The sequence below is a fragment of the Triticum dicoccoides genome, chromosome 5A, assembly GCF_002162155.2.
Source record: "Triticum dicoccoides isolate Atlit2015 ecotype Zavitan chromosome 5A, WEW_v2.0, whole genome shotgun sequence".
Taxonomy (NCBI): Eukaryota; Viridiplantae; Streptophyta; class Magnoliopsida; order Poales; family Poaceae; genus Triticum; species Triticum dicoccoides.
In genome coordinates this window covers 291,973,774-291,985,961 of record NC_041388.1, presented here as the reverse complement: position 1 = coordinate 291,985,961, position 12,188 = coordinate 291,973,774, and the positions used below count along the sequence as shown (strand labels likewise).

Genomic DNA, 12,188 nt, shown 5'->3' with positions numbered 1-12,188 from the left:
TCATCTCATGTTTCTCGCCCGCGTGAAGACCGGTACGCGCCGGATCGTCCGGTGGCAGGTCCTGATCGATCGTCATGGCCACTTCATCTTCGCTATAGCCTGCATGGAATAGATCGCAAATGAGATCCGAAGGTGTCGGTGAGGACGGCGACCCTGCCGCGGATGCATCCCCATCGTCGTCCGCGTCTTCCTCGTCGGACTCAGCGAGAGCCCAAAACCGCCCTCCGACGCGCCAGCGATCTCCGGCTGCGGACTGCGCCGTCGCGGTCGGGCGCACGGTCGCCCGTCCAGTCACCCTCATAGACTAGCGTAGGTATGCTACGTCTGATTGACCGACGCCCACCTGTTGGACCCACATGTCATGCACACAAAAGCAGGTGCCTTAAGGCACCGAAGCGCGGCACCATAAGAAAGGCGTGCGAGAGAGATAAGGTGTGCAGATGTGAAGGGCTAGATCCAACATCCATGAACGTGCTCATCATATATTGGACTAAGGGCATCTTCAATGTGAACCCTTAAACCTCCACTATATGTCTAGACTACTCCTGGAATCCAACGAGGACCCTTATATGTCCGCTTAGCAATGCACACATTCATATTCGAATATCCTAATAACAAACACGAGGGGCTTTGCGATAGAAAACATACACTTAGACCATCTCAAAGCCTCCGCGTAGTCCATCTCTCTTCACATGCATGATTCCCCTCTCCTCTCTTCTCCCAACCAGATTAATTTGTGAAAAACATACACTTAGACCATCTCAAAGCCTCCGCGTAGTCCTTCTCTCTTCACATGCATGGCTCCCCTCTCCCCTCTTCTCCCAACCAGATTAATTTGTGAACAATGTTGAATGGCTCTCTCCTGCATCGTCATGGGGGCAAAAGTCTATCATGTTGATCTTACAACAAAAAGGTACTACCTTAGTCCACATTGTAATTTGTGCCAAATTTTGACCAATGATTTAACTAATAAAATGTCAATGCATGTCAACAAAAATTATATCATTGAATTCATATTTGAACATAGTTTCCAATTATATAATTTTTTTATGACAAGCATGAACATTTTATTAGCTAGATCTATAGTCAAAATTTGGCACAAATACAATGAGGACCAATACACTAGGACGGAGGTAGTACCAACTAGATGGCGTGATTTGCTTTCATGGATATTTATGGGAAGGTACTCCCTGCATTTTATTTACTCCACATATTAGCTTTGAACCAAGTCAAACTTTATAAAGCTTGACAATGTTTATCAAAAACAATCTGAAGTTTCACAATAAAGATATATATATGGTCTGAAAATATGATTCTAATGGTATTAATTTGATATTGTGATTGTTAATTTTTTATGTATAAACTTGGTCATAGTTTGACCCAAAACAAAGTTAATATGCAAAGTCAATAAAAATAGGAGTATGATTTATGGAAGTTAAACACCTTTTTGAGAGCTCAAGGTATAGAAGCCCTCAGCAGTCAGCAAATCAACTACTTCCTCTGTTCACTTTTATAAGACCTTGAAGACATTTCAGACAATGTACAAAACATCCCATTTTGAGTTGTCTGAAATGACTTACAAAAGTGAACAGAGGGAGTACTTAACTTGGCATCAATGCCAGGCGCACCAGGACTGGGCGGATTCTTTTCACCTAGCTTCACTTAGTATCATGCAATGCAAAATGTTTTAGCTGACAGATACGTATATGCCACCACAAAGAGCTCATTTCACACCAAAGATGTCGGTCCCCGATAGTCCTAAATAACAAAACAAGTGCCAGTACACTTCGAAACAAGCTATGTAAAAAACTTAGATAGGAAATGAGCAGTTCCCAAGAGGTTCTGTCAGAAGTGGACCCGGAGGCTAGGAGTGCCGAGGGAGGGGCGGCCATTTGCTGCTTCTTGACCTGATCGATGGATATATACAATGCCGAGCGCAACGACATACAGGCAGCTAAGCCCTGAGTCAACCGCGAGGGGCGGCCATTTGCTGCTTCTTGACCCGATCTCCAGGCTTCACCATGCTGAGGAAACATAGATGTCATAAATATCAATTTGCAAGAAACTGGAACAGGAGCAACCACAGGCAATTTTCAGACCTGATATCATGGGGTGTTATAAATACCCATTGTGACCCTTGTGCAACAGCAAAATCTACGAGGGTGTCCAAGCTTATTTTGCGGCTCACCGCATCCTGCACAAATCAGATACCGCCAATAAGGTTTTGTTTGTGGTATACATGGTGATTGTAGAAAACCATCGGATTGCTCACCATGAATACATCAAACTCATCCATGGCCCTAAAAGGTGCTTCTGTCATTCCATGAAGAGCTAAAGTGAAGCAAAGTGTTGAAAAAGATCGCTCCCCTCCTGGATCAAGATGCATATCAAAAGTTGTAGTTATCGAAAGCATAACTACGAAATACCAATAACAAAAAAATTAAACACTATCTCACAAGATACAACCATGGCAAACATAAAGGTACCTGACAGTCCTCTAGTGTCTCTAACGGTATCACGGGATGCATCTTGAGGCATCGTCAGCTACATCAAACATCATTAAGAAATATTACATAAATCACTACAAAAATATGCGGGTGGGCTGGTGATGAAGCACAACTTCTCCAGCCACTAGGTGCACATCGAAGGGGCAATGTTACGAAGGTACACACCTCAACAGACAAAATTTTACTCTTGTAATCTACGTTGATGAACCCACTGATACCTTTCTTTCCCAGGTGCTCATTAAACCTTCAATCAAAACAATAAAAGTGGTCGACCAATCAGGACTAACCATTTCAACTGACGGATAAGAGAAATCAAAACCTGCAGAAAAACAGATGATAAACATCCAAGAAACTTGTATTTACAGCCATGTCAATTGTCGCTTCAAAAGGCCAGCATTCCTCTGGAACTTCTTCCATCGCAAGTCCAATGCTTTTTGACACGACTGCACGGCAATAAACTTGGGTCAAGAACAGACCCAACTGCTGTTTTGGGTATAGGTCTAGTGAAACATTCAAAACTTTGAAAACTAATATTGTTTTTACGTAATTAGATTGGATACACAGAAATCATATGTGTAGAGTTGACTCAAAAAGTATTTCACAAATGACAGCTGTGAACTGGAAGCCGCATGTATCTGGGTTGATCAAACATTGCATGTGCCCCAAATGTTCTGTGCATTTCTACAACCAAGATTAAACAGTAATAACTAATTCAATCAAATATTTTTTTCCAACTAAAGCACCAGTTTGAAAAAGTCAAAGATGTCACCAGAAAACATGAAGTACTGAACGAACTTACATTTAATTTCACCCTAAAACCTGCATACAGCTGTTGCTTTCTTAAGATTTTCCGTTCCTTTTTGTCATGCAATGCCCTCAGATCATCTATGGACTCAGCATATCTGCTCACATATTATTACTATTATATTAATGAAAAAAGGATAAAAATTCATGGGCATCAGCTTTTTTCTGCCACTACGACTAAGTTGGTGGTTCCAAACCTTCTGCTTTCTTGATCAAATCTCTGTTTCAGTCTATTTATCTTAGCACTTAATTGCTCAGGGGTGGATCCAGCAACATGACTCAGAGCTTCCATGTCACTCTCAGAGCAAATAATCGAAGCCTTCTTGAAGTACTCCTGCAGAATATAAGCACAGAAGATTAGATATATCCAGGTGTTAAAAATGCTTCATAGAAATTAACAAAACATGCACGCTGGATGTAACAAGTTGACAGTATGCAGTACACAAATGCTAAGATGGAGTTGCTAATTTAAGTTCCGCCACTATTCAAGGTATGACCTTTTCTAAGAGTATACCAAAACAACATGAGATTGGTGGTTCTTGACCATACTGAAACACCATCAGTCCATCCAACAGATAAAAACAAATTATTTGAACATTCATGCTAATCTTACTACTTCGTAGTTCATCCTGCCAATTAATAAAATTGAGCATCATCACTGTTATTTCCTGTTGCAACAGGGTTAATTCCATCAGAACGTTTGACACTTACTAAGAAAACGTTCTCTTATCAAGTTTTATAATTCTTTTGGCGATGTGAACTTTCAGGCGCACACTGTCTGTAGCTATAACAGAACACACTCACTTTTAGAGAAGAACCATACAGAAACAATCATAATTCAACAAAATGAAAATAGGTCATTAGTGCCAGTAAAGAACAAAAACCTGCCGACGCTGCTGAAGATCTGCATACTCTGCTTCAGCCGTTTTAATATCAGGTAAAACTTTAGTTGTCATGACACCTTCATAGTGAGTCTTCTCCTGGTTCACATATTCATTGAAAGAAACTACCATCAGTAATACAAGCTACAGACAATTGAGCCATCACAATTTTCTAACTTCTTCCCAATAGGAAAAGACACTGCTTGGTTGATCAAGCTGTTTATGGTGATAATCTGTTTCCAGTAGAGGCAAATTTTAACAAAAAAAAAATCCATAGAGTAACTGAATAAGTGGTGTAGGTGAAGGGCTAGCGCCATATTCTAACAAAACAATAATGTGATGCTTATCCACTTCTACAGTATAATAAATATTCTAACATTCGAACCAAAGTTAAAAAAATCCATAATGGAAATATCAAATGTGATACTAAGGTGGGGAGGGGCACAAGACCATATGAGCCATAGTGCCTGTAGAACAAAAGAATGACAGCTCCAATTTCAGCAAAAGGGGGTCATTTACAATGCAAAATTTACATGGGATAAGAAAGGAAAAGGGAAAATATGTGGCTCATTGATGCTTTCATGAAGCAGATGGACTAAAGAAATGCTCTTTCAGTACATCTCACCTACACGCAAAGCATCGAAAGACCATAGAAACACAAACCTAGAGCAAACTGTATAGCACTTATGGATTTGAGATAAGGAGAAGCACCTGCTGAGCTGCATCTATTTTACGCTTAACAAGATCTAGTTCATCATTTGCACTGCTAAAATGTAATCTCTCCTCATTCACAGAATCTGAAACCAAAAAAAGTGGTTAGAATCTGCGGAGAATAGTAGTTACAGCTAAGAAAGCAGCCATAGACAACAGAAATATACTTTTTCAGTTTCAGGCATTGAAGAACATATTCTGTAAAAGGAAATCTAGGCTACAAGTATGGGATGAGAGGAACCTAAAACAGAGATTTAGTGAACAAAAAAAAATCTAGTTCTTCATTCTCCATAGCTATGGCATCGTATTTTTTTCTAAAGTTGCATCTAATGCAGAAGGTAAAGGGAATTTAATTTTGGTATTCAAGTAGTATCAGGTAATGTATAGGTCAAACAAACAATCAAACAGATCAAAGTATGGAGAGGTTTATCCTTAAGTTTCCTTTTTATGGAACCACCAGGGGAGCTGCCCATCATTATATTAAGAAGAGAAAAACACTAAACAAAACAGACCCAGAAAGGTCTTTGACACTCCCACAGAATATCCACAGCACACACATGGATTAAGAAAACACCAGAAAAGATTACAAGCGCGCCAAGATTACCACCTGATTCACACATGGGCAGAAGTCTGGCAGCAGCTATCCGTAAGTTTCAGCATAAAACTAGTGCTTGATGGGTAAAAAACGCCAGTTATTTCCAAATACTATATTGTAAATAAAAGAAAAGCAAAGTTTCAACAGGAAAAAGTTGAGAAACAAGTTCCAACTGGAAAGAGCTGGAAACTGTTGAAAGTTGTATATCATAGACATGTAATATGCCTGTTGTATATGGGGTTTCTGCATGCTTTGTCAGGCCTGTAGGTGTATATGTATCGGCCCATGACCTCAAAGAAATACAAATTGCATATTTCCTCGCATGTTATCTAAGTACTACTCCCCCCTTGCTAAATATTTGGTAGTTCAATTTAAACTACCAAACCGTCATATATTTAGGAACAGAGAGAGTAGATTTAGGGTTTTTTTTTGGACTCCACAACTAGTCCTTATCTGATCGAATTTGTCTCAATCTCGATTTCCACTTTCGATCGATTTTTATCTCCACACACTGCATGCGATTTTCTGCTTCCGATCCCCCCGGATCAATTCCTTGATCGAGATCAAATCTGCCACCAGCCATCCTTGCAGCGGCAATGCCCCAATCTGTCCTAAAACGCAATCACAAGACACCACACCGGACCCTCAGCAGCTCCATCGACCACCCGATCCAGGCTGCTTTAAGTCAAGCCGCTGCTGCCCCACCCCTGACTTCCGGCCCCGCAGCACACGCGTCTGCTAGACCTTCACCGTCGCAAGCAGCAGTTGCTCTGGTTGACTGACACCGCTTTCAATCGCCAGCTTGCTCCACTACATAGCTTCCACCCACCTCTGACATCCACCGACTCCCACTCTGTTCAGGCTCCCCATCGAAGAACATGCACAAAGGAGCTCGTCTATTTCATTCTGCTTCGCTATCCTTCATAAAAACAGGTACAATGTCACCGGCCAACCTTTTTCTTCCTTCTCTCCCTCGTTCGTTGATTTTTCTTACAGCGTTCATCCCATGAACTTTATCTCAGACATGCGCCTTCAATTGGTCTATAAACTTAAAGACTCGCTCCGATTGTTCTCTTTACAAGGCTTGTCTTGTTGCATCTGGCTTTAAGCAGGAGCATGGCCATGACCACGATGAGGCGTTTGTTCTTGTGGCCCACATGACCACACCCTTCTTGCTATGGCTTTCGACACTGGTCTGTAATCAGTTTAATGTCTACAATGCTTTCTTAGGAGTGGATTGGTGAGTTGTGTGAGAAGGTCAAACTGCAAATGTGTGCTTTTCTTGATGGTTCTCATCGCCTGGGAGAAAAGAAACAAAGCTGCAGTTTCCGGTTCAGAGTGCAGACACTGAGTTGCAAGCTGTGGCTCTTTTGACAGCATATGTGACTTCGCCGCGGTGGTTACTTGAGGATTTTGGTGTTTCTGTCAATACAGCAACTCCCCTTTTTTCTGAGTATATGTGCTATCAGAATTGTGCGCGACCCTATGAAGCATGAGCTCACCAAGCATATTGGTGTTGATGCTTCCTTCATGAGGTCCTGTGTGCAGGACCAGGTGATTGCTCTACGGTATGTGCCTTTCGAAATACAGTTAGCAAATTTCTTCATGAAGGCCCACACCAGAGCACGAGAAAATTAAGGAGTGTATCACTCGGGTATATTATCTTCATCAGAGGACAGATATAGCCTAACAAATTGGTCACATACTAGCTTTATCACTATGCTATATTGAATCCTTTTACACAGACTAATTGCTAAGTATTGCCTAACAAATTGAACAGCCAAATTTGTTGTATGCCTACTTCAAAGAAGCTAACGCCACAGTTCTGCGTGCATCATATGCACAAGTCTAAAATAAGCATAATTCTAAAGTAAAACGCTACCATGTTGCAAGCATGGTTAGCCATCTCAAGATTGAAATGAGAAAAATCAAATGCTGAACAACTTGCATACATGGCAGCAAGAGATAAAATCATCAATGCTGATATTGTGGATTTTTCATACCCATAAAGGTCTTGAAAGCCATTCTTCTATCATTGACTTCTCGTAAAGCTGCTGACAACTTCACATTAGTCTTCTGCAGTGATAGTTCTCTCTGCTCAATGTTATTCTTCTCTTCCTGCAGAAATAAGTACCATGAGAAAATTGATACAGTTCTTGCTTAGATAACAAAGATTAGTACCTAGTGCAGTGAAATTAGATGGTTCCTCGAGAAAGGAAACCGGGAGCGGACCTTTATGTCCTCCTCTAGTTCAGTGGTATCCACAGCAGCGTGCCTATTATTTTCAGCAGTAGCTCTCTTTGCGTCTTCAAGTTGCACTTTTTTATTCATTAAATGGCGCTCCTCAGGTTCTCGTTTTCTCTACAGACCAACATGGGAAGTTAATAGATAATTAAAATGAATTATACATCAATAAGAATTCTACCTTCAAATTTGCTATTTTCTGTTCAAGGTTACTTCGGTCATTAACCAACTTCCTTCTCTGAGCATTCTTTTCCGAGATTGTTCTTTGAATACCGTCAGCTTCATTCTTCAGTTCAGCTATTTTTTCTGCGGGTGAACTGCACCAACGCTCAGGTCTTGGCCTTTTGTTTGGAGGAAGAATAGTCTGAACAGAACCTCTAGAAAACCTAAAAGAAAAATTCAATGGCAAAAAAAAGTCAACGATGAGCATACAGCAATCAGATATCACCTAGCATGCTCATTTCCATAACTAAGTTATCTAGTAATTTACATGACGCTTTATTTCCCAAAAGAAGTTCATGAATAGAAAATGCATCAGTGAACTGTAAAACTGCTGTGGGAGCTGAAACACAGACACAGTAAGGGAGCACTGCTGCTCCTCCCCGCCCCTTTTCTCCAAAGACGACGACCCCAGCTGGCAGCTGGCCCTGCAGCCCCGCATCGGCACAAGCAGGACCTCTAGCCTGCCCATCCAGCAACCTCCAGCACGCGCTGGATCTACCTCACAACAGCCTGCCATCCAGCGACCCCCAAGTCCACACTGGATCCTGGGCTTTGGATCTCTTCTTTAATTTTTCTTTGGTTTCCTACTCCTGATGAATGGATGCTTGTACTGATAAATGGATGATAGTTGATGACATTAAAGGAGGAATGGATTTCAGGTTTAGCCGAGTGTGAATTGCTTGTGATCTAGATAAATAGTTGAGGCCAAAATAATGCATATTGGTTCTTGTCCATGTGACAATGTTCTTGCTGCCATGCTATGCATTTTTTAGGTAATTACATATATGTGTAGCAATTTGGTGGCAGATTTTATTCACTTGGTACACAAAGTCCGGGCATAATACTTTGAAACATCAAAATAAATGAATAACACAAAATGGAACTTAAAATACTTCACATATGTATGAACAATTAAAAACATATGATTGAATATAACATCTTGAAAATCTGGCTTTATATATTTGAAAAAGAATATTACATTTTGTTAGTACATGAAATCATTCTATTAAATTGACTAAAAGAAGTACTCCCTCCGTCCCATAATATAAGAGTGTTTTTGACACTACGCTAGTGTAAAAAACGCTCTTATAATATGGGACAGAGGGAGTATTTCCAATAAGCTTACATACAATAGCTTAAAAGTCGGTGAAATTTATCTAAATCAGCAAAAATGAGGCTATTATAATTAAACCGGTACATAAACAGAATATCAGCATTCATTATGCCCGGTCATTGTACTACACAGCCGACGACCCAGACAGCCAGTTTGCCAAACGACTACAATGCTCAGGTGCTCCGAACAGGATGTCCAGTTCGCTGTTACCAGATTCACTGGAAGAGGCGTCGGACCCTGATCCCGATAGAGCAATGATGGTCAGGTTTCCAGATCGCAAACGATTGACTCGCGATTCATAGAGAAGTGAAGCAAAAATCCAAACGAGACAGCAGAACTCAATTGACACTGTTGCTGCCACTGCTTGACTATGTCTTGCTGACGCTGCTCGACCAGGCCTGCATTGCAGCTGTCAGAACATGCATGTGTCGCCCCCGTTGAGTTGATACCCACTTGGGCGACCTTGCTGCTGGGTAGCCGTCGATGACATTGCAGGAGGAGCAGACGAGTCCTGAGAGGTTTAGTTGGGTTGCCAGAGAGGACACGGTAAAAAAAAGAGAGAAATGATGAGGTCCTAAGGGGGTGCCCAGCCATCAAACTTCTCAGTTTCTTCATTTCCTTTTCTTTTGTTAAGCTATAACCGTAAGCTGGATGCCAGCCCTTCAACTTCTCTCTTTCTGCATTTTTCTTTTCCTTTGTGTTATTAAGCTACAATCTTCTGTGGTCAATTTGCTTGCCTTGCCAGCCACTAATTCCTATATTGATTATTACAGGACTATAATTTACCGCTTTGGGAACCCCATTACTGGTTTGTGAATTGGAGCTGTATATACCCCAGATAACTCTATTTTTAGAAAACAGCGACCATGAATCAAAAATCAGCGGATTGCGAATCAGGTAACTATGGTTTAGGGTGCCCTCCAAGTGGTCCCATATGTAATCAAACCATTCCCCTGCAGTTACCTCGGGCTGCCTCTTGGCACTGGGAAACTCCAGAAAACTGATCTCAAGCCACTAGTCGATTCCACAAAATAGCAAGATGATAAATCATCAAAACTAAATCTATAAGTGGGAATTCACAATTACATAAACATGTGGGGGCACATGGAGATAGAAATACCTATAGGATTCTAAAATTACTTCTAACAAAGGATTACTTATGGTAAACTATACCTAAACAGCTAGATATAACAAGTTAATTGCTGGAATAAGACGAAACCTAATACGAGCAGAGTACCACCACCAAGACTTACATTCTGAACCCATCAGAGGTATAGACTTCCTTTATATTCCGCATCCTGTGATCAAATGCAACAGATTTTCCGACTTCATAATCTCGAACCAGGACCTGCCTTTCAGCGTGACCCTGACACAAAGAAACTTTAGTAAATATCTGCTGTAATAATAGTATCTCGAACAGAAGGATCCAAAAATAAGAGAACAAACGGTGTGATGCATATTGATATCTCATAATTAAAAACTATTTCATAATAGATATCCAGTTTATTTGGATTCCAAATAATTATCCATTCGGGGAATTATGAATTCAGTTGTTGCAACTTTTCCGAAGATATCAAATAGTTAAAATACGACATTAAATAGGAGTAAGCATAGTCAAATTCCATTATATAATACTCCAATTTTGTGCCTCCTTGCTGTTTGGAGTAATTGGACCACTTTACTGAAACCAACATAGTTGCTTGAAGATTACATAATGCAGTACCTGATCCACCAATACATTCAGCACAGTGTGGTTCTCTGACTGAATAACTGATAGTACTGTGGGGTGCTCTGTTGTAGGAAGTGAACCATCTGGAATGACCAATCTATAGGAGGTCACAGAATTAGAGTTCATAAAAAATAAACAGAAAATGTTGAAAAAGACAGCCTTTAATCTTACCGCTGTCTAGTGAAATCATACACAATAATTCGAAGGTTATTGTAATACACTCTACCCGCGCATTCTCGCAAAACTTGTAAATCCTTATGACACGAGACAATAAATGCATCCAGAAGCCCTCCACATGCGCAATCAACCGCGACAGACCAGGACTCACTAGCGAGTTGCTGCATGACAAAAAGCATTATGAAGATTTGGAAGAAGTAACGCAGCCCTAACTTACATGATAGAAAAGGCAATGCTATATGAAAGAACTGGCTATAATTTATACCATTCCTTTGCATTATAAAGTAAGTGCAGTACGCAAACTTCGACAAGGACTACAAGCATAATTATAACAGCTTAGTGGCATAATCCCTGACAAGACCGTGTAAAGCTTAAATTTCTATTTCTACGGGATAGCATAAGACAACAAATATATTTTGCATTCATGTTATTTGATGCAATGAGAAGAAATATGAATACAGTTACTCCAATGAACTGAAATCAACAGGAAGGATTGAGCAAATTGTTTAATTTCTGAAGGGATAAATGAATTGTGTGGGTCAAGAACTCAGGGTGCAAACACCAGTCAACATTGAGGTTGTTAGAGAGAAGTACATACTGTAATAGGTTTCTTGTATTTCCTTTTTGTATTTTCCCATTCCTAGTTTATCTCCTGTAATTAAGGCCCTAGAGCTTTGGCAATAAATTAAGTTGATATTCCTATAGCATGTTAGCAATAGCCGATTAGGTTAAGATCTTTTTTCCCACAGTACAAAAAAGATTGAGTTTATATTACAAAAGATTCACACAATCTCCTGTCCCTTTGGTGCACCTGCACAAACGGCCAAAAGTTTGCACGCAATTTTTAGTTTCCATATTCTAATTTGAAGCACATGTATGAAAATCTTGGACATTCCCGGACTTTAGTACTTTCCAGAGTCAACACAGGCTCTACAGCAGTTGGAGATGCTAGGAGGAATAGAGGACAGAGCAATATGGATGACCGGTCACAGTAATAATGTACTCGGATGGGTTAGAACATCGTAAGAGCCAATACAGCTGCACTAACAGAACACAGCATAGACCTGTAGCTGGGAACAATTGTTAGGCTGCCATCTATGAAGTCGTGGATAAATAAATACATAGACAAAACGACATGCTATAAACATGTGAGATGGTAACAAAACAAGACTATGAGAATGTAAGCAATATGGGTTGATGAAGT

General features: G+C 40.4%; 1 protein-coding gene across 1 annotated transcript in view; it reads right to left on the bottom strand.

Annotated features, from left to right (window-relative positions):
* Positions 1 to 1,601: 1,601 nt before the first annotated feature.
* Positions 1,602 to 12,188, bottom strand: part of LOC119299449 (structural maintenance of chromosomes protein 6B-like) — a gene marked incomplete at its 5' end in the record, with an annotated part of 30,031 nt that continues 19,444 nt past the window's right edge. The window contains 16 exons of the mRNA XM_037576679.1: positions 1,602 to 2,024; positions 2,100 to 2,194; positions 2,273 to 2,370; positions 2,487 to 2,544; positions 2,673 to 2,751; positions 2,871 to 2,950; positions 3,307 to 3,409; positions 3,509 to 3,645; positions 4,196 to 4,291; positions 4,904 to 4,989; positions 7,502 to 7,616; positions 7,731 to 7,859; positions 7,924 to 8,128; positions 10,332 to 10,444; positions 10,802 to 10,904; positions 10,979 to 11,145. Of these exons, the coding sequence (XP_037432576.1) occupies positions 1,967 to 2,024; positions 2,100 to 2,194; positions 2,273 to 2,370; positions 2,487 to 2,544; positions 2,673 to 2,751; positions 2,871 to 2,950; positions 3,307 to 3,409; positions 3,509 to 3,645; positions 4,196 to 4,291; positions 4,904 to 4,989; positions 7,502 to 7,616; positions 7,731 to 7,859; positions 7,924 to 8,128; positions 10,332 to 10,444; positions 10,802 to 10,904; positions 10,979 to 11,145 (1,722 nt within the window). The remainder of the gene's footprint in view (positions 2,025 to 2,099; positions 2,195 to 2,272; positions 2,371 to 2,486; positions 2,545 to 2,672; positions 2,752 to 2,870; positions 2,951 to 3,306; positions 3,410 to 3,508; positions 3,646 to 4,195; positions 4,292 to 4,903; positions 4,990 to 7,501; positions 7,617 to 7,730; positions 7,860 to 7,923; positions 8,129 to 10,331; positions 10,445 to 10,801; positions 10,905 to 10,978; positions 11,146 to 12,188) is intronic.